General features: G+C 37.1%; 1 protein-coding gene across 10 annotated transcripts in view; it reads left to right on the top strand.

Annotated features, from left to right (window-relative positions):
- OSBPL6 (oxysterol binding protein like 6) overlaps positions 1-18,604 on the top strand; it is a 95,523-nt gene that overhangs the window by 61,924 nt on the left and 14,995 nt on the right. For 5 of the 10 annotated variants that reach the window (XM_021552443.4, XM_021552440.3, XM_085584530.1 and 2 more), the window contains 10 exons: positions 2,703-2,777; positions 6,975-7,140; positions 8,101-8,231; positions 10,250-10,357; positions 12,696-12,833; positions 13,673-13,760; positions 13,959-14,212; positions 16,480-16,617; positions 16,945-17,008; positions 17,597-17,675. In XM_021552443.4, coding sequence (XP_021408118.1) covers positions 2,703-2,777; positions 6,975-7,140; positions 8,101-8,231; positions 10,250-10,357; positions 12,696-12,833; positions 13,673-13,760; positions 13,959-14,212; positions 16,480-16,617; positions 16,945-17,008; positions 17,597-17,675 — 1,241 coding nt within the window. The remainder of the gene's footprint in view (positions 1-2,702; positions 2,778-6,974; positions 7,141-8,100; positions 8,232-10,249; positions 10,358-12,695; positions 12,834-13,672; positions 13,761-13,958; positions 14,213-16,479; positions 16,618-16,944; positions 17,009-17,596; positions 17,676-18,604) is intronic. The other 5 variants (XM_021552444.3, XM_021552446.3, XM_085584529.1 and 2 more) reach the window with 3 other exon arrangements.

Consider the following 18,604-nt stretch of genomic DNA (forward strand, 5'->3'; position numbering starts at 1 on the left):
GGAGTACTTGCACTTATTTTTGCCATCATTGAAGTACTTTTCATTTGGAGTACTTTCACCTATTTTTCAGAATGAACAGTTTTTAACTACATCAAAGACATTCTGATAGTACAATGTTGAGAGCATCCTTCTGGGGAGCGTAAAATTAGGGAGCTTTATATAAAGGTGTGTGCTTTGTGAGTGATGGGGAGTGAGGGTATGATTTCTGCTGGCTCAGTATCCTCCGTGTATGAGGCAAGGAGAGAATTCTTCCATCCAGGTTTTGTATTGTACTTGTTAACATCCTTTTGTTAATGAGATAGCTTTTGTTGGATTCCTGCTAACATATTCTTGCAGTATGAATGCCAGGTGCATAATGTATTTAAAACATACTTTTTCTTGTAAGTAAAGCTGCTTGATTTGTTTCCTAGACATTAATAATTACCACTTAAATATGCCAGTATTGTGTGCAGTTGACTTTGCTCACACAGCTAATCCCTGTAACTTGAGTGGGGTTACCCCTGTAGTAAAACTGAGTATAGCATGTGTCTATACATTTGCAGGTTTGGGTGTTTACTATTGCTAAGTTGTTTAGAATTAACAGCTGAATTTACAGGCCTTTACTCAAGAGTAATACATTAATTACTTCTCTTCAGAGAGATTGCTTTTATGAAGGAGGTTAATTTTGTTTTTAAAAAGCCTATTTAAAATCTTGTGAAAATGGTCTGTAACAGCAGGTTAGTTGACCTGTATTAATTCATTTTACAAATTATACTTTTGTACAAGAACTGAGTAGTGGGTTTTGTTTTGTTGGGGTTTTTTTGGGAGGTTTTTTTGTTTGCCTTTTTTTAAAATATTCTTTATTTCCCTTTGGGTAAAAGGTTAAGTTATCATTCTCATGACAGCTTCAAAGGGAGAAAAAAAATTACTGCAAAACACTAAAGAGCCATGATATTTTGGTTTCCCACAAAATCTCAAAGTTCTAAAGTTCCAAGACTTCACAGGGGGAATAGTTGAATAGAGAGCTGTGTATTAGGGAGTAATCTGAAAGATCATCTTGCTTTACTGAGGCTTTTAGCTCAGAACTGAAACCAGATCCAGACTAGTTATTACTTTTCCCCTTAAGTAAGTATTGTATGTAAGTATGGTAACTCAGATTATCACCTCACTTTCTATTGTGTTGAAGAGAGTGTGTGGTTCTGAAAAGCTCACTATTCCCATTTTAATAATGCATACCTGCATTCATAATCTTGTATACATATAAATTTGTGCATATCTCTCTCTGTACATAGGTTGTCCCTATTATTTAAATAAGAATATTCTTCCATGCTCTTATTCACAGAATGGACATATTTTTTTGGAGCACAAAGAGCTTTACATTATGCATATGATCTGTTCTCTGTTTTAACAGAATTTGTTCTCAGTATTTCAGAGGTTATGCACACATCATTTTAATATGAGAATTCTATAAAATATTATAAAGTATCCACAGGTTTTTTACTGTGATCATTAGGCAATCCTTCCAGCTGTCAGTGGCACTGCCACTAATATCAGCCAGAGGGTGAAGTGTTTGGCCATTCTCCACTGTTGCAACCCTACTGGGAATGTTACAGAAGAAAGACAGTTCAGCTAATAATTAAAATACAATGTCCTGTTTTTCAGTATGGTCTCCATTTGTCCAATCTACACATTGTTATTTGTATGATGATCAGGCTTCTTGCAGAAATAAAGATCTAAAAATGCTGTAGTGGCTATAGGTGAATAAATATGTAAATGAGTTAAGAATTGTTTTCTAAAAGCAGAAACATGTATTTCATAGTTTTCCAAAATCTTAAAATGACTTCAAAATAATGGCATTTTGATTAAAGATTAAATAGAATGACTTTATGACAGGTATGGAGCTCCTCTGTATTAAAAAGTTACTTGCTTGACTTTAGTGTACAGTGAAAAAATTTCTTGCAAGTAAAATAAATGCAAAATTAAGCAGGATGAGGCCAGAAGTTAGACATGAAGAAAAGGAAGCAGTCATTGAAATACTTAGTTTTTATTTGTGCTTCTTTATCTGAGTTTTTGCCTTGGTCTGGAAGCCAAGCCTTCAATTATGTGGACAAGCAGGTGGAACTCAAAAAAGTGATATGTGGAGAAAATTATTCAATAGGCTCAAGGATAAATGTGGAAATGCCAGAGCTCTGTACAGGAATATTTACTTAAGAAAACTCACCAGATAACATACACACTGAGAAATATTACCATTGAGCCACATACATCTTCAGTGACCACAGTTTATGCACTTCCACTATTGCAAAGTGATCTCTTTCAGAATTCATCTTCTAGATGGTCAAATGACTCCAGAAGGAGTTTGATTTTTTTGTTTTATTTTCTGGCATGCTGTAGCATTCTTTCTGTTCTCTTATTCCATTATTGCCTTATTACTCTGAATGGCAATGCTAGTCGATTTGTTTTTTCTAGCATTAGTGAGTGCACTGCAGTCCAACTCATCTGGAGATAAATTTAGTGAAGGATCCAGCTTTTTATGTCTCTGGCATGCACAGCTGAAAACACATGATATGTCCTCAACGTGTGTAGGCCATAAGAGTAAACAAAATGGAAACCCACTTAAAGACTCTCCCTCTCCCTTTTCTGATCACCTTTCATCTTCCTGTGTCCCATCACCCCTTCCCTTCTCTTTTTCTACTTCCTTCTTTTCTTGCATTCACTGTCAGGAAGGGCCGGCACCGAAGGGCCAGTTCAGCACAACACGACGCCGGCAGAGACTGGCAGCTGCAGTGGCTACAACAGTGAGTGGATTTAAAAATCAAGGGATAGCTCTAAGGATGGGAAGCTGTGTAACTTGATTGTGTAATAAATAAGCTTATGAAAATGTTTCTTGCACTTTTTGGAGGTGTCTATGCTACCCCCTTTCAGCTGAGTTCCTTAGAAGTGGTCAGACCCAACACAAATGTACTCCATAAATGTGGGTCTGAGCTTGTGTACATGGTACATGTCCCTCCTCCTTATGTAGAGTGCAAGTGACAGACTCAGGCCCTGCACACAGAAAATCTTGGATGGACTATACAGAATAGAAAATAAAAGATCAAATTCTGTTAAAAGATGTTGTGACCGTTATAGCAAGACAATAGAACTAAGGAGATTTGTTACAAATAACCATGAAATTATAAAATTTCCTGATATTTCTATAAGTAGCATAAGGTTAGCCTTTTCATTTGAGGCACCTTCTGTTTATGTTCCATAATCCCAAAAAGTCATATTACTACCTCAGTGTCTGTATGTAGTTTTGCTAATTCTCTAAGTCTTTGTCAGAAAATAGAGAGCTATGAAATCAGCACCAGGGCTGGGAATTAGTTGTGGGAAGTCCTGTTTGTGAAATTGAATTGCCATCAAGAGGATATCTTCAGCTGCTGCTTTATCAAGAAAGTACTCATAAGGAAGGCCCAATATAGACATTTGTACTAATCCATCAACAGATAAGTACAACAGCTAGATAGGGAAGACTGTTCAGCCAAAGACTGAAGTGAGCTTTAATGCAAACTCCTTATCTATCCCAAGCAGCAAATGTCTTCACCAGGCTGAGGTGTTCCAGGGTCTGCTGTTCAGGCCAAAGCTAAAATCCCCTAGATCTGACATAGTTTCTGGTTAAGCCTAACTATCTTGAGCTTCTGCTACTTGAACCACAAACTCAGTTATTGCTATGTTCTTTTAAAACATACGAGACATATCATTGTTTCTCCAGCTTTGAAATTAACTCATCTAAATTTATTCCTCTGTAATCAGCTGATGCTGAACTCGTGCTCTGTAATTGATTGCCGTGTCGGTCTGCCTGCCTAGCCCAGACACCTGCCTGATTCCCAGTTTACAGGGCTGAGCAGTGTTGGTGGGTGGCTCTAACCAGAAGGCTCAGCAGCAGTTGAACAGCTTTGGCAAGGGCTGTACTCCTTACCTAGGGAGTGCTTCAGGAGACAAATGCAGCTGGACTGGGGTTGGGAGGCACTAAGGACAGGGAATTGCTGAGGTGTTACCTGCAGCTCAAGTGAGGACCTGTTAAGGGATGTTCTGGAGGAGCTGAAGAAAATGCAGGAGGAAGGAAAGCTAGAGGCACCAAAATGACTCTGTGGCTGTTGCAGTGTTCCTGGCCATGGTCTGTTCTTCCTGACTGATGCACAAAATGGTTGTTTCTCTCAGACAGGGAAGCTGTACACACAGACTGAGGGATACAGAATTCTATCAGCTAAATGTACAGCAGAAAGAGGTTTGCCTTACAACCCACTCAGCCAGGAACATTCTGTTCCTACGTGAACACGTAATTCTGAGGAAGGTGATGGATGAGTGGGTACAACACCTCTGGTGTAAAGCAGGAAGTTGGAACAAGGTTCATCTGAGGTTGTGGCTAGAAGTGTCTGTGTGGGGAAAACTAGAGGGATGGATCAAGAAGCTAAATATTTTTTCGAAAACCTTCAAAACAGCAACAATAAAAAACAATGAAAAGGAGAATGGGTAGTAAAGTCGGGATCAAGCCACCATTAATACAGAGAGAAAGCACAGACATGTAAGGAAAAAAGGGGAAGATAATTATATTGGCAGTGTTTCCTGGACTGTTCCCTATTCAAGAGAATGAAAATGGCTGTTTGATGTGGGTTATTTTTCATCTGTTACGGAAAGTAGCTTGGAAACTTTTCTAAAAGAGTTCACGTCAATCAACAGTTCAGTATTTCTTCAATTTAAAGCAGTCAGCAAGGCTACTTGTCTCTGTCATGTGAATGTATATTTCTTGCAAGTAGTGTGACATATTTGTAGAACACATAAATTGCATTTTTAGGGCTTAATTGAAAATAGTATTTTTTTTCAATAAACATAATTGCAGAAACCTTTCTTTTTAGCCTGGCCATCTGAGGTTTGAGGCAGAATGGTGAATCTAAAGCAGATCTCTTCAGCTTGATTCATCAGAGAATGACTAAAGAGCCCCCCCTGCATGTGTGGGCAGCCTGCCTACTGCTCTGCCAGTCCCTGTGGGTCTGGGGAACCTGCCCCATCACCACAGACATGTGGGGCTGGGGGGGACTCTCCCTCAAGCTCTGACTTTATAGCTGGTGTCAGTTTCTTTCCTGCCTTTGGATGGTCTGGAGGGTTGGGTATGTTCTCCATACACACAGGTACAGTGTAGATACCTACTTTGCCCTTATGGAGCCACCTTGAACAGTTGAAGCTTTGTGATGCTCCCAGCCAGAAAGTTCTGGAAACCTGCTCTCCCATTTAAGAAAGGGAAAGGTGAAAAGTAATTTGAAATGAACCTACGTTTAGCCACAGTAGTCCATTAACCTAATGTTATGCTGGGGTCTTGAGACAGGCAACCTGGTAATTGTGAAGAAGATAAAGGGTTAAATACCCAGTATGAATAGAAGGAATTTATTCTACATCTTCTGTTAACAAATTCTTCTTGATATGTGGCTAAAATGAGGTCAAATAAAAAAAATATGTACTTTGTTGATATAGCTGGAAATCAAAATAAATGAGAGCAGGAATAAAGCTTTTATGAGATAGGTGCCATAGATCTACTATTGAATGTACTACATGTATCTGGAAACCAAGAAAGAACAGCATGGAAAATGTATTTCACAGAGTACACTCATGAGTGGAATGATTAATAGATCCAACAGGATTTTGAGGGTTTAATTGGATAATCAGAACCTAAAACTAAAATGTGTATTGATGTCAGTTTTTACAGAAAGGAATTCATAAAACTGTTTCAAATAACAATGTACCAAGTTCAGCCACTGATGACAGTGGTTCTAGAACTCATCTGTTGATAATAACTTTTAGTAATATGACTTTTTATATTATCTTCTGCTCTTTATCATGCCTTGGAAGAGACATTTTATATTTTGGCCCTATTTTTCATATTTGAATGATTACATTGGGCTGCAGTGTGAAAATGCTTGATTTATGCATTTGATCAATCTAATGAAATTAAATAGATTTAATGTACTAAACAGTGCTTGATACAATAAACTGTGGTTAATAGTTAAGTGACAAAATGTAGTTCTGCATGCCTTTCTGTTGCATTTGCAGTTGAAAATTTTGTTCTTGGCCTGATTTTCATATAGATGCGTGTAAATGGTAACATTGAAGTAAAATACAAAACACTCTTGCACACGCATCACTTATATAGCAGTAGTAGCCATACAGTGCATGTAGCATACAGGTAACTTCTCAGTACATGATTCATGTATATATAACTTAGAAAATCTTGCATTTACATTTTTTTTATTGCTGTACCTGAAAAGTAGAGGGAAAAGCAAAGTAGAAAGATAAGAAATTAAATTATTTGCTTGATCTTACTAAACTGTATCTCTCTGCATTTATTTGTGGTCTATGTATTTTAAATGAAAATCAGGTGGAGTTTTGATTTTAATGCGTTGTTGTTATTCTTTATTTGTTTAGTTAAAAAGATAATAGAAAGACTATATGCTTCTTCCATCTTTATAATTGCCAGTACAGTGAGTTTCAACTGCAGATTTATGAGTAGTTTTGAAAAACTTCAGTGATATATCTGATAATATTATATCCTATTTCTAGATCTGTGGAGGAATTTTCATACTTCAAATGTTGGTATTGCAACAACAGACTCATCTACAATTACTCTCAAATGTCCAAATATAAAGGAGCATGTTTCATGGTTCAGTTTTCCAGTAATCTTCTAAGCATTAGGAAATCATCCTTTTTTTGTAAATGTTAGAATTTAAATACTCCATCATTAGCTGTTAGTTGTTAGGCCTTCTTTTTTATATTTCAGTGAAAAAATTAAAGAGAAGTCTGCATCAGCTGTGTTGCGATTTAGGAGAGTAAGAAGTTACATGTTCACTCTTGCCATATTCTTCACATTGTGAACTAAGTCTTTTCAGAAGAAATTCTTGTTTTGCATCAACAGGTCAAAAGTTTGGTTACACCTTTTGCAGCAATTCTTCTGTTTCTTGCTGTAGGTCCCTTTCAGTGCTACGATGTCACCCGTTCGATTGCATTCATCCAACCCCAACCTTTGTGCAGACATTGAGTTTCAGGCTCCCCCCAGCCATGTGACAGACCCTCTGGAGTGCTCTACTGAGTACATGAAGCTTCAAGAAGAATTCTGCTTGATGGCACAAAAAGGTAGCTGGAGACGCCCAGCCTTTTTCTGTAATGTGCTTCTCTGTTGTGTTTCTTTATTGGCCTCACTTAGTTATGGCCAGGGTTTTCATCTGTGTTGGGCAATACTGTATAAGAGTTTTTAGCTGTTCAGGTGGCTTACACAAAGGCAGTATATATTATCTTTCTTATATTTTCCATGCATGTAGTAAATTTAGAGATAGGCGAACTCTGAAATTGTTTTTGAAGTCTTCTGAACTGCTTTCTCGGTTCTGTAAATAAGTGACTGATTTTGCAAACATCTTTTGTCCTCAACAAAATGCATTATTTCTCCCCAAAGATTATTCAGAATGTAACTGCTGCACATAATCCTGTGAATTCATTTTTGTACAATGTTTTCTGTGTCAATGGAATCAGTGGAAAAAGAGCTTATTACAGGAATGTACTTTTGAATTGCAGTTTTATTGCCAGTAAGTGAATGGTCCTACAAACTGAAAAATACCATTTTAAAAAGGTTTTCTTATCAGTTTGCTGTTCTATAACAAGCATAGAAAAAATGTGAGACTGACATCTTAAAAAATTCAAAACCTGTTTAAAGACCAAGTAATCCTCTTTATTAGTACAATATTAGTTCAGTCTAGCAGAACTGATGTTTTTGTTACTCTGAAAAGTACAAATAAAAACCAGAAAGAAAATAACACGTATTGGACACAGTTTTTCCAACTATCCACATTTCCATGTATTCAGCACCAAGAATATGCTCAGATGAGATATGTGTGAGCATACAGCACATTGCAATCGCAAGCTGTAAGTGTTGGTACTTCATTTGGCATGGATTACTTGAAGTTCAGGCCCTTGTTTCAAATGTCCATTACTGTGGGATGGAAGTCTCACTCTGTGTCTGTATTGCTGAAATATTGTGAGATGTCGATGTGATTTCTGTAGCCAAGAAAATACCTGTTTTGTTTTTTTCTTTTTGCTTAGTGCATTCTCTTTTGAAGTCTGCCTTCAACAGCATAGCTATAGAGAAGGAGAAGCTTAAACGGATTGTTTCAGAGCAGGATCTTACAGGCCACAATGCTCAAATAGCTCACCTCAGACAGTCCCTCTCTCAGGTATGTTTTTGATTTGATTTCAAGCGCATCTGTCTTGCCCAGTGCAGTATGTTTTTTTGTATTTTGGCCATTTCCTTTCACCTCAAAGAAGCCAAGAAAAAGCCAAATTCTCAGCCAGAATTATGGCATATTCTGTTATGATGTAAATCTAGCCCCACTGCATGTGGAGGTGAAGGATATCATTTGTTGAAGCATATATATGTTATGGTTTTCCAAAGTAAAGGAAAAGGATCAAATGTTTTTATACAAATGCTAAATGTCTTTCTTGGAGCTGTCCCAGCACAGCCAAGGGAATATTTTTGTTTTTGTAATTAATTTTTTAATTTTGACCATATGTTGTCAGGTTTGTTTTATATGTCCGTGTCTCTAAATGCAAAAGGAATCCTGGGTTGCAATATAGTTTTTGGTAAATTGGATTTCCAGATACAGACCTGTAACTCTCCGGCATTTCTCCCAATTAAACTAAAGGAAAAAAAATATAATTTGCTTTAGTGGGGGAGAAGAAATTAGCAACAATAAATCCTCAGGTTGCTAAATAACTCAATTTTTCAAAATTCATTGTCAAGGAAGCATAAAAGCATTTTATGGATTGGTGTGGAGGACTACATCTGCAAGAAATATGAGCAGATGTTTAAAGACAAACCTTTTTATAGATGCAGATGCATAGCCTGTTATGCAGATTGTTTTCTGTGCATTGTGATAAAAATGGGTTAGGAGCATAACTGGTTATTGACACAAATTTATCTAAAACCTGTGGATATTTATTAGCAACTTGCATGAAATAGGGAATCATGTTTTCTTCTTGGTTCTGGCCTCTAACGTTAGTTTAAAAGTCACTGTCACACATTAGTTCACAATCTCAATGGAGAGGAAGTGGAAAATTGACTGTGACTAGGTTTGTCCAGTCTCATGACCAGGTTTGAGCTGTTGAAGAAGCTACTGTCAGGCTGCTGTTGGTCATTACCTTCCCTCTCAGAGGGATGCCAACTAGGAGCGTGCCCAGACCATTTCAGAACAAAGCAAAACTGGGTAATTTAAGCTGTTCAGTGGCGGTTTAAGCTTACCCATTTTCCTTTGGTCTTTCTTTGTTTTAGTACATTTGTGCAATCTATTCCTCAATCTGCACAAGGGAGAGACAGAAGAAGGGTCTTACTCCATTGTAACAATCCTTTGCTACTGGAACAAAATGTCTCTCTGTTCTTCTTTTCTATAATCCTCAGTGCTGGGGATATATCAAGGCTAAATCAGCCATGTTCTAGATATGTAGAATATTACAGTTCTGGATTTCAGAATCTTGTACACTAGTCTTTCCAAGCAACAGATAATACATTATATATGCACCCACATTTATAATCAAGGTTGGACTTTAAAATAGAATAAACAGCAGATGCCAGACACCAGTGTTATTCTGTTGGTATTTGTGATACTGTAGTGGATCACTAGCTTGAAATAAGTACAAAGGCAAACCGATAAAATTGATCTAGATGGGTAGACAATGATACTGGCAATTATGTTGGTTTTACTGGAAAGAAGCAATTTCTGTTTGCAGCCTCTGCGTGCTGATAACCTTGACTCAGAAGAAGCTGTATACTTGTAAACCAACAATTGCTTCTTTGGACATTTTGTGGGTAGTTCCCATTTATTGTTCTGCAGTTTCACTCTTTGTTGCTGCATTCACTCCCCATTTCCATAATGTACATAACCCACCAGTACACCTGCCAAGGAGCTCTCTGAAAAACTGAGGTAGAATGCCAGTGTTACATTGTGGGAGAACATCTATCCCCCTGTCTCCTGAAAAACAGTGAAGACAGTGTAACCAAAGATGAAGTAATGTTAGAGAGGATCTCAAAATAGGTATGTCCCTATAAATGAAAGAAAGGAAGTTCTGTGATTTTTTTTTTAGGAAATTGCTGGAAAGAAGCTTTTTTTCTTATTATTTTTATTTTTTCTTCTTCTTTTTATTTTTTTTTATTGTTTACATTTTAATTTTAAATGAAATTTAAAATTTTTATTTTAAGGCTCTCAACCAGAATGCTGAACTAAGAAGTCGCTTGAACAGAATACATTCAGAATCTGTTATTTGTGATCAGGTTGTCAGTGTAAATATTATCCCTAGTCCTGATGAGGTAAGACTTTGGCCTTTAATGGATTTAGAATACAAACAAACCTTGCTAATTCTCACTAAATAGCTGAAACACACGTAGAAATTTATTGAATTTTTCAGATTGGCAAATATTAAGTCATAGAAAAAGTAAGGTTATATTTTCTTACCTACAATAAAACTTCAGTCTTTTGTTTTTCATATGTCAGAAATGAAAGAACTGAGCTTGGTCTCTTTACTGGAACAGAGAAGGACTCCAATTTTGGAATATTAATTGTTGGCTGTGGGAATTAGTGAGGTTTTACTACATTTGAATGTATTACACAGTAGCTAACCAATTCTGTACCTTAGTTTCTTGCCAAATCAACAGAACAATTAATAATTTAATGACCTGATTCTGCAAGTGTGTAAAGGGCCTCATGTTTAGAATCTTAAGTGGTATTGTTAAAATCAAAAGGTTCAGTCCATGAACCAAGCACTGCACTAATATTTTTTGCAACATTTAGTTTTTCTTGTTTTGCTTTCCTTAGTCAACAGATTAACAAACATTTGTATTTATACCAGTGAGCTTCCCTCGTGACTAATCTGAATTTGTGAACTATAATGTATTACAATTAGTATGGTCACTTTGGCAACCATTCTGCTTGCATTTTACAAAAATGTTTTTGATTTGTCATTTCCACTATTTTTTTCTATGCATATGCCATTTCAATTAACATAGTCTTGTCTCCTAGATATTTCTGGCAACAAACAAAAAAGGTAAAATTTTTTTGTTTATTTGCTTTCTGAAAATGTCTAAACAATTTTTCCAAAAATCAAACTTGCTGGAGGCTAGCAACAGAACATAGAAGTGAAGTGGTGCCACAGCACAGCAAACTACAGTGGAGTTCTGGGCATGACCTTCTCTTCTGTTCTGTAATTTTTGTTGGTTAGCTGTTCCTTTTTCATTTGTTCATCATTGTCTTGGTAGAATTAAGCCTGACTGAAGAAATTTTTTAAAGTTTCCAGATCTCTCATTCAGTTATCTTAACTTGTTTTATATATATGTCTATAGTCTTGTAGCACATAGATAAAGCCTGTGTGAGGGTCTTTTTCAGGTAGGAGCATGTTGGAGCATGTGTATTTTTCCAAGTTCCTCTAGTTTATGTGAAACCTCAAAATTTTGGTCACTTCCTGTAATGATTATGGTAAAATGAACCTCTGTTTTCATTATAAACAAACATCAAGCATCACAATCCATCTACAGTTTTATCAGACCTAGTGAAAAAAAAAAAGGGTTTTGACCTCTTGGCTTGTTTATGCTTTTTGGGGATGTTTTGTTAGTACTTTTTGAGGTAACTGTATAGAATAATTCTACAGAATTAAGATGTCAACAAAACCATATGCAGGAGTTCTGGAATGAGATTATAACGGGGATTGTGTTGCAATCTGAAGAGTTAACCATGTTTAAAAGGGCTTCAGTAGTTTCATCTGTATTATCTCCCAGGAACAACATGCTGTATGAATTAAGGGATTAAGTCCAAGATCTATTTCCCTCCACAGCAACAGATCCTGTGGTAAAATGGTACAGGGAGAGCATCTTAATTTTTTCTTAATGTGATAGCCTGCAGGGTAACACTGATCTGGTGTTCCACCCATCACTAGCAGGAAGAGGAGGGTCTATTTCACTGTTTTAGCCTGTTGCACTACTGACATCGACATAGCACAGTTTTGAATCCTTGACTTTGCTGTTACATTTCTTTATAATAAACTGTAGAGAGTTAATTTCTTTTAGTAGTATTGGGTCAGTGTTAATGGCATAATGCAAATGAGATTTGGAGTATAAACATAGAATAGAAGCCCATAAAATACATATTATAGCTATCCTCCTAAATATTCAAGCATTTCAATCATTGTTACTAAACTGGTTTGCAAGGTCATTTATTTGGAAAGTAACTTATAGCTCCCAGACCTTATAAATCTTTATAATTAAATTTTAGTTGTATCAAATGACATAATTTGTTATTACCAGAGGTGATTTAATCTGAAATTCATGGTTGAACATGTCTGACACAACCCAGCTATTGTCCACAAAATCAATCCTCTGCATAGAGAACTAGATCTGCAGTTTCATGCTGCTAAATCTTGGCAGTAGATGCTGGGCAGGCCTCAAAAGAAGACATGTATCTCACTGTTCAAAATGCACTTTATTTTGTCATCCTCAGTGTCATCTGTTAGGTACACACAAAGTCCTACTAAAATGCTGTCTTTATGCTCTGTGCTTGTATTTATCATAGAAATCTTATTCAGGTGATTTACCCCTTCTACGCGTATTTCTTTAATATTAGAAATAATACTTTTACTTTTCTGTGCTTTATTTACAGACAGGTGAACAAATTCATGTCAGTTTGCCACTGTCTCAGCAAGTTTCTAATGAAAGCAGGCTCTCTATGTCTGAATCTGTTTCTGAGTTCTTTGACGCACAGGAAGTGCTTCTGTCCGCCAGCTCATCAGAAAACGAGGTAGGCTGTGACAGCATGCTGCAGGACAGAGTTAGTGAATTTTTTTTATTTTTAGTAATGCTACTTAGAATAAAAAGGTATCAAAATTGGTAAAGTGTAGATAAACAAACCTGAGATCACATAAAGAGGTGCAGGAGTTCCCTGAAGTGTAAAACTGAGTTGCAAGTTAGTTGTGTGAGTAACGTACATTCAGTACATGTCCTTTCCAGGCGATTGCAGTTCCACCTAAGGATGACATACAGTTACAGCTGAATCTGCAGTCAATTAAATTTAGATTTTCAAATATTCTTTAAAAAATCTTCTACTACATATGAATATAAAATAATTCTCTGTAATAAGAGAAATAGTCAAAAAAGTAATATTTCTAGAAAAACAGTTGTGTAAAATAACTTTTAAAAACATTCTTAATGCTGATGAGGTTCTTGCTTTGCAAAATACTAGACTGATGTTTACATAATTTGTTTGCTGAAATGTAAGTCATGTTTCGTTGTTTGGTTCTTTACAAACAGCACAAATCTGACTATCTCTTCTCACCTTCCATCCCTAGCACATTATGTTACCAATTTTTTTCATCCCTGATCTTACTTAAACCACCTTTTGCAGATCTCATGTCTGTATTTGGATAATAAGGAATTCAGAAACATGAGCACAACGTAACACTTTGTTTTGACAACATTGGTACTATGGACAGATTGAAATATTCAGTTTATTTAGCTAATAGTTCTAATTGGATAGAGATTTTTTTTATTAATATTTGTGTTTCGGTTAACTATTTCTGTCTGTTTTGTCAGTATATTTTATATGTATTTGAGTTAATGGATATTTTATTTATGTTTTAGGCTTCTGATGATGAATCTTATATCAGTGATGTGAGTGACAATATATCTGAGGACAACACCAGTGTTGCAGACAACATTTCTCGGCAAAGTATACTGTGTTTCAAACTTTGGGAAATTACATTGGTTATGTTCATGTACCAGAATTACTGCATGTCAATACCAGACCTGCTCAGCTGCAAACAATGAAGTTGGGCTTGTTTGTTCTGGCAGTGATTTGGTTGAATGCAGGACTCTGTTTTTCTTAGTCTGGTGCTTTCTTATGACAATATTTTTCTTCCCTTCCCAGTTCTTAATGGTGAGCTGACAGGAGGCGCATTCAGAAATGGACGGAGGACTTGTCTCCCAGCTCCCAGCCCTGACACCAGTAACATCAATCTGTGGAATATTTTGAGAAATAACATTGGTAAAGATCTTTCCAAAGTATCCATGCCAGTTGAGCTAAACGAACCTCTGAATACCTTGCAACATCTTTGTGAAGAGTTGGAATACAGTGAACTCTTAGACAAGGCTGCTGAAACAGATGATCCTTATGAACGCATGGTAATGCATTTAGTGTAGCACTTCTTCTGTCTGTGTTTAAAAGGGAGCTGTTGAGTGGGGTCTGTGTAGGGTCTTCTCTTTCCCCTTCTGGTCACAGACAACAGACCTCCCTGCAGGGTCAGAAAAGTGTGAATAGTTACAGGTCATAGGTTTGATCTGAACAAGGCCGTGGGACTTTTCTTGACCTCAAACCAAGTCCTGCAGTTGTAACTCATTTATTTAAGATTGATCTAATGCTCTATGACAGTAGATGTAGGCATTGGAAGTTTCTAGCTCTGCAGCATACTTTTCTGGCTTTTAATGTTCAAATCCAGCAGCCTTCAAGAGTTAATCAAGTCTGTAGCTGCCTTATGATCAATATAGGTGTGAATAAGATGTCCTCCCAGGCAATTTCTAAGAGAGAAGTTTCAAAACACCAGAACAAAGTTTGCCTGGACAGCCTGACTTCAGCTCCCCTGTAAGTCTGATTTGTTTTTTTTACTGACAGCCAGCAGCCTGAGCTCAGCTCTCAGGGTGCTTTGATCTGTCATGTCTCCTTTTCCTCAGAAGGTGCAGGGAAAGGCTGTAAGGGAAGGTTGGCAGCATTGCTGAACATATCTGCTGTTCCCTGGTAGGGGTTGGTAGCACTGTGGATAACTGGGCGAAGAGAGGTTGCCTTTGCCTTTATACAGTCGCACACTCAAGTCCCTGAACTGCCGTGTTCACAAGGCCTGCAGGAGAATGAGGCATCCTAAACACTGAAGAAGTTGAACCTATCTTGAGAAAGGGAGTTGAATTATTCACCATCACATTCTGTTTTCATACAAGACACAGGAGGGGATCACAGTGGGTCCCTTCCAACCCAGAGCATTCTGTGATCCTGTCCCTCACAAAAGGAGGGAGATTCTGTAAGGAGCTGGCAGCTTTGCAAGGAGTAAAACAGACTGATTGCTGCCTTTGTTGAAAAGTTTGAAAGGTCAATATTGAAGTAGGGAGAATTCAGGAATGAAAAGCCATGGTGCAACTGAAAGCTTCCTTGAAAATGTGGATTCAATCCCCTTCTCTGCTACAGATGTCTACTGCAGTACTTGGGAGTACAAGCCAAACTTTTTAACAGCACCTCTAAAAATGCAAACTACACCTGAACTGAGGCATATGGGACTACTTGGAAAAAAACTGAATACCCAAAGCTTGTGGCAGGAATGCTGTGAATATGTTACTGCTTGTTCACTGTTCTCTGAAAGATCAGAACTTTGTTATCTTCTATAAGCATCCAAAAATAGTGGAAACCTTTCTTTTTTCACATTGCTCTCTGTATCACAGGGTTAGTAAACTCCTTCATTTCTCTGCAGTGTCTTGTAGTTAAATTGAAAAGGCAGTTGAAATTAACCTGAAAACAGTTTTAGAAGAATTAAGATTTTTACTGTTGAAGAAAAGCCTGTGAAAGCAGTGTTAATTTTGTCGAGGCTGCATTTCTGAATAATATAAAGTGAATAGAGAATGGAGCACCCATTACACAGTGGGAAGAAAACTAAGCACATAAAACCTCACATGAGGGCTGTGTCCTCACTAGCAGAGGAGAACCTGGTTAAGATTTGTCCCATTGGTAGCATATTGCCAATAGCTGACTAATTTTTATCCCTCTGTTGTTTTTCTGAAATTTTGTTTGGACTTCTGACTGGCTGATGTGATTTTTTTGAAAACTCTGCAAATGTGACCTGTAAACTAAATTACCATGGCATGCCACTTCACAGCCTGTCAGGCCTGGCTGAGAGAATATTAAATTGTGGTTGTACATATAGACAAAAGGGCTGGCTGTTAAGGCTGTATATGTATGGAAGATTTGGAGCTAACTCTAGACTAAGAACATCCTAAGTGCGAACTGTTTATGTTTGCTACTAAATAAAATAGTTCCCATAGGAAAATGGTATGTGATCTTGTAATTAGAAGTTATTACATAATATTTATTCATGGGAAGAAGGACTAGAGCTGGGTCTGTTTTAGGTCACTAATGAAAAGCCTGGTCAAAGGCAGAAAAACTGTGTCATGTGCAGGTTGTCATTTTAAGGGACTGTTGAAAGACTGAATGAGGCCATGAAGAAAAAGAAATCCTATCAACAGAAGAAATAAAGTGTATACTGGTTCTGGCTGGGATGCATGGTTTCATTCTCAGGCATGCTTCATTAATCTAGTTGTCCCTGAGCAAAATGAGTTATGTGGTACCACACAGTGATGGCACATACACAAGAATGTCTGCTATTCTCATGTTCTGGTCTGTGTTTTTACAGGTTCTTATAGCTGCCTTTGCAGCATCAGGCTATGCCTCTACCTACTTCAGAGCAGGAAGCAAACCATTTAACCCAGTGCTTGGTGAAACTTATGAATGTATTAGAGAAGACAAAGGATTTCGATTTTTCTCAGAGCAGGTAAACCTTGTTTCTAGATAGACACTCCTGTTTAGATGTCCACTTTTTGTTCTTCATTTTATAGAACGATCCCATTTTTTCTTTCTGCTTAGAATGGTTTTCTTTCTTAGGAGTAAATAAATATTGTTAATATGAGTGAACTTCATTAAAGGCTAGAAGGAGTACATCTTTCTAGTAATCACTAGTAACTGTTTTAAGTACAATCACTTAAGTTATATCTGTTTTCATAGCAACATGAGCTATTTAGTATTTTAATATTGCAAAAAAAATTGTACTGTCCTAGGAATGAAAATTAAATGTTTTTGACTCAACCAAACTGTGTTTCAGGTTAGCCACCATCCTCCCATTTCGGCCTGTCACTGTGAATCGAAAAACTTTGTGTTTTGGCAAGGTACACTTTTTACTTCAAAAGCATAACTCCTTTTTTATTGTCAAGCAAAAACTTTGTAAAAGCTGAGCTTTGCATTTGGAACTTACTCAGAATGTCTATACTTACTATTTTGAAGTGACGTCTTATAAACTGATGATCTGTTTTACTCCAAATTCTCATTAACAGTGAACAAACATGCTACAACTTCCTCTGTCAGCTGCAGCCTGTTTATACTCTCCTATTTAACAGGTTTTTACCAATAAAATTACTATTTCTTACAAACACAAGCAGCTCTTTTTACAGTTGAAGAATTACTCTTTCTTTCTTTGTACCAAATGGTGTATGCCTTTAATTTGTATTGAATGTTTGCACAAGAGATTTGATAATCATGCAGCACAGACACAATTCTTAATTAAACTTACATCTAATTTTTCTGACCTAATGTAATTTTCTAGTATTTTTTCTTTAGTATTTTCATGGCAAATTCTTACTATCTACTGCCCTGTAGAATTGGGTAGTCCAGTACAGATGATCTGGTGCCACACAGATCAGTGCAAGGGGGAGACCTTGGTAATTTCAATTTTTTAAGTATTTCACTATTATATTCAGATATCAGGTGGAAAAACAAATTCTGGGGGAAATCAATGGAAATTCTGCCTGTTGGAACCTTGAATGTGACTCTTCCAAAGTAAGCTATTCTCCTCTTGTTTTCAACCTTGGGTGCACTCCAGTCTGTGCTGCCTTGTGAATGGGTTGGGGTGAGCAGACATCACATGGATTGTACTGATGAGAGTTGGTGCCCAGCTCTAATCTCTCCTTAGTATTCAGGTGGGGCTACTGGAATATTTTTGAGCCTGAAAATCCATTTTGGGTTTTGGAAGAAAAACAGACACTCTAGAATGTGATGGAGAGAGGGGGATAGAAATGTTTTAGGAGAGAGAACCCATGTTTTGTATGTACAGCAGCGATGAGCTGAACAAGGCTGCAATGCAGGACTGCCAGCAGCTGGGGCTGTCCTAAAGCTCTCAGTCCTAAGGCTGCTGAGTGTCCCTCAGAACAACCAGACCATGAAAGGTCTTTTTTCAAAATGTGGATAAACCAAAGTAGATTCTTAATTCTTTGTGTGAAGATGGTTTGGCAGAGTAATGAGAAGCAGTAGCTTCACCACCAGTGAGACTAGTTGCAGCTTGTAAATCCTAAGAATATGCAAGGAGTGGGTACATTAAATACGTCTTCTGGTTTTGTTGTGGTGTTCTTGCTCCTGTACATTGCAGCCAGCCTTTCTTTCTGCCTCTATCAGTATAGCATCACTTCACCACTTTATCCATCTCTTAAGATTGAAGTAAATGCACTCTGGAGCAGCTTTGTCTTCTGTCTGCATGCTTTCCCTAAACTGTGAAGGAGAATATGCTTTGCATAATATAATTCTCTGGTTTTATTCTCTTGTCTGATGTTAGAGATGCAACTGGATAGTTGTTACAAAGGCAAAGGGATGATGTGCTAGTGTGCTCCTGGCTTCCTTCTTCCTTTCCTTGATTTATCATATTTATTTTGATCTATTTGTGATTTAATTACATTTTCTGTTTTATAGTCTTAATTCAGCCTCATGTTGATCTT

The sequence above is a fragment of the Lonchura striata genome, chromosome 7, assembly GCF_050655825.1.
Source record: "Lonchura striata isolate lonStrDom1 chromosome 7, ASM5065582v1, whole genome shotgun sequence".
Taxonomy (NCBI): Eukaryota; Metazoa; Chordata; class Aves; order Passeriformes; family Estrildidae; genus Lonchura; species Lonchura striata.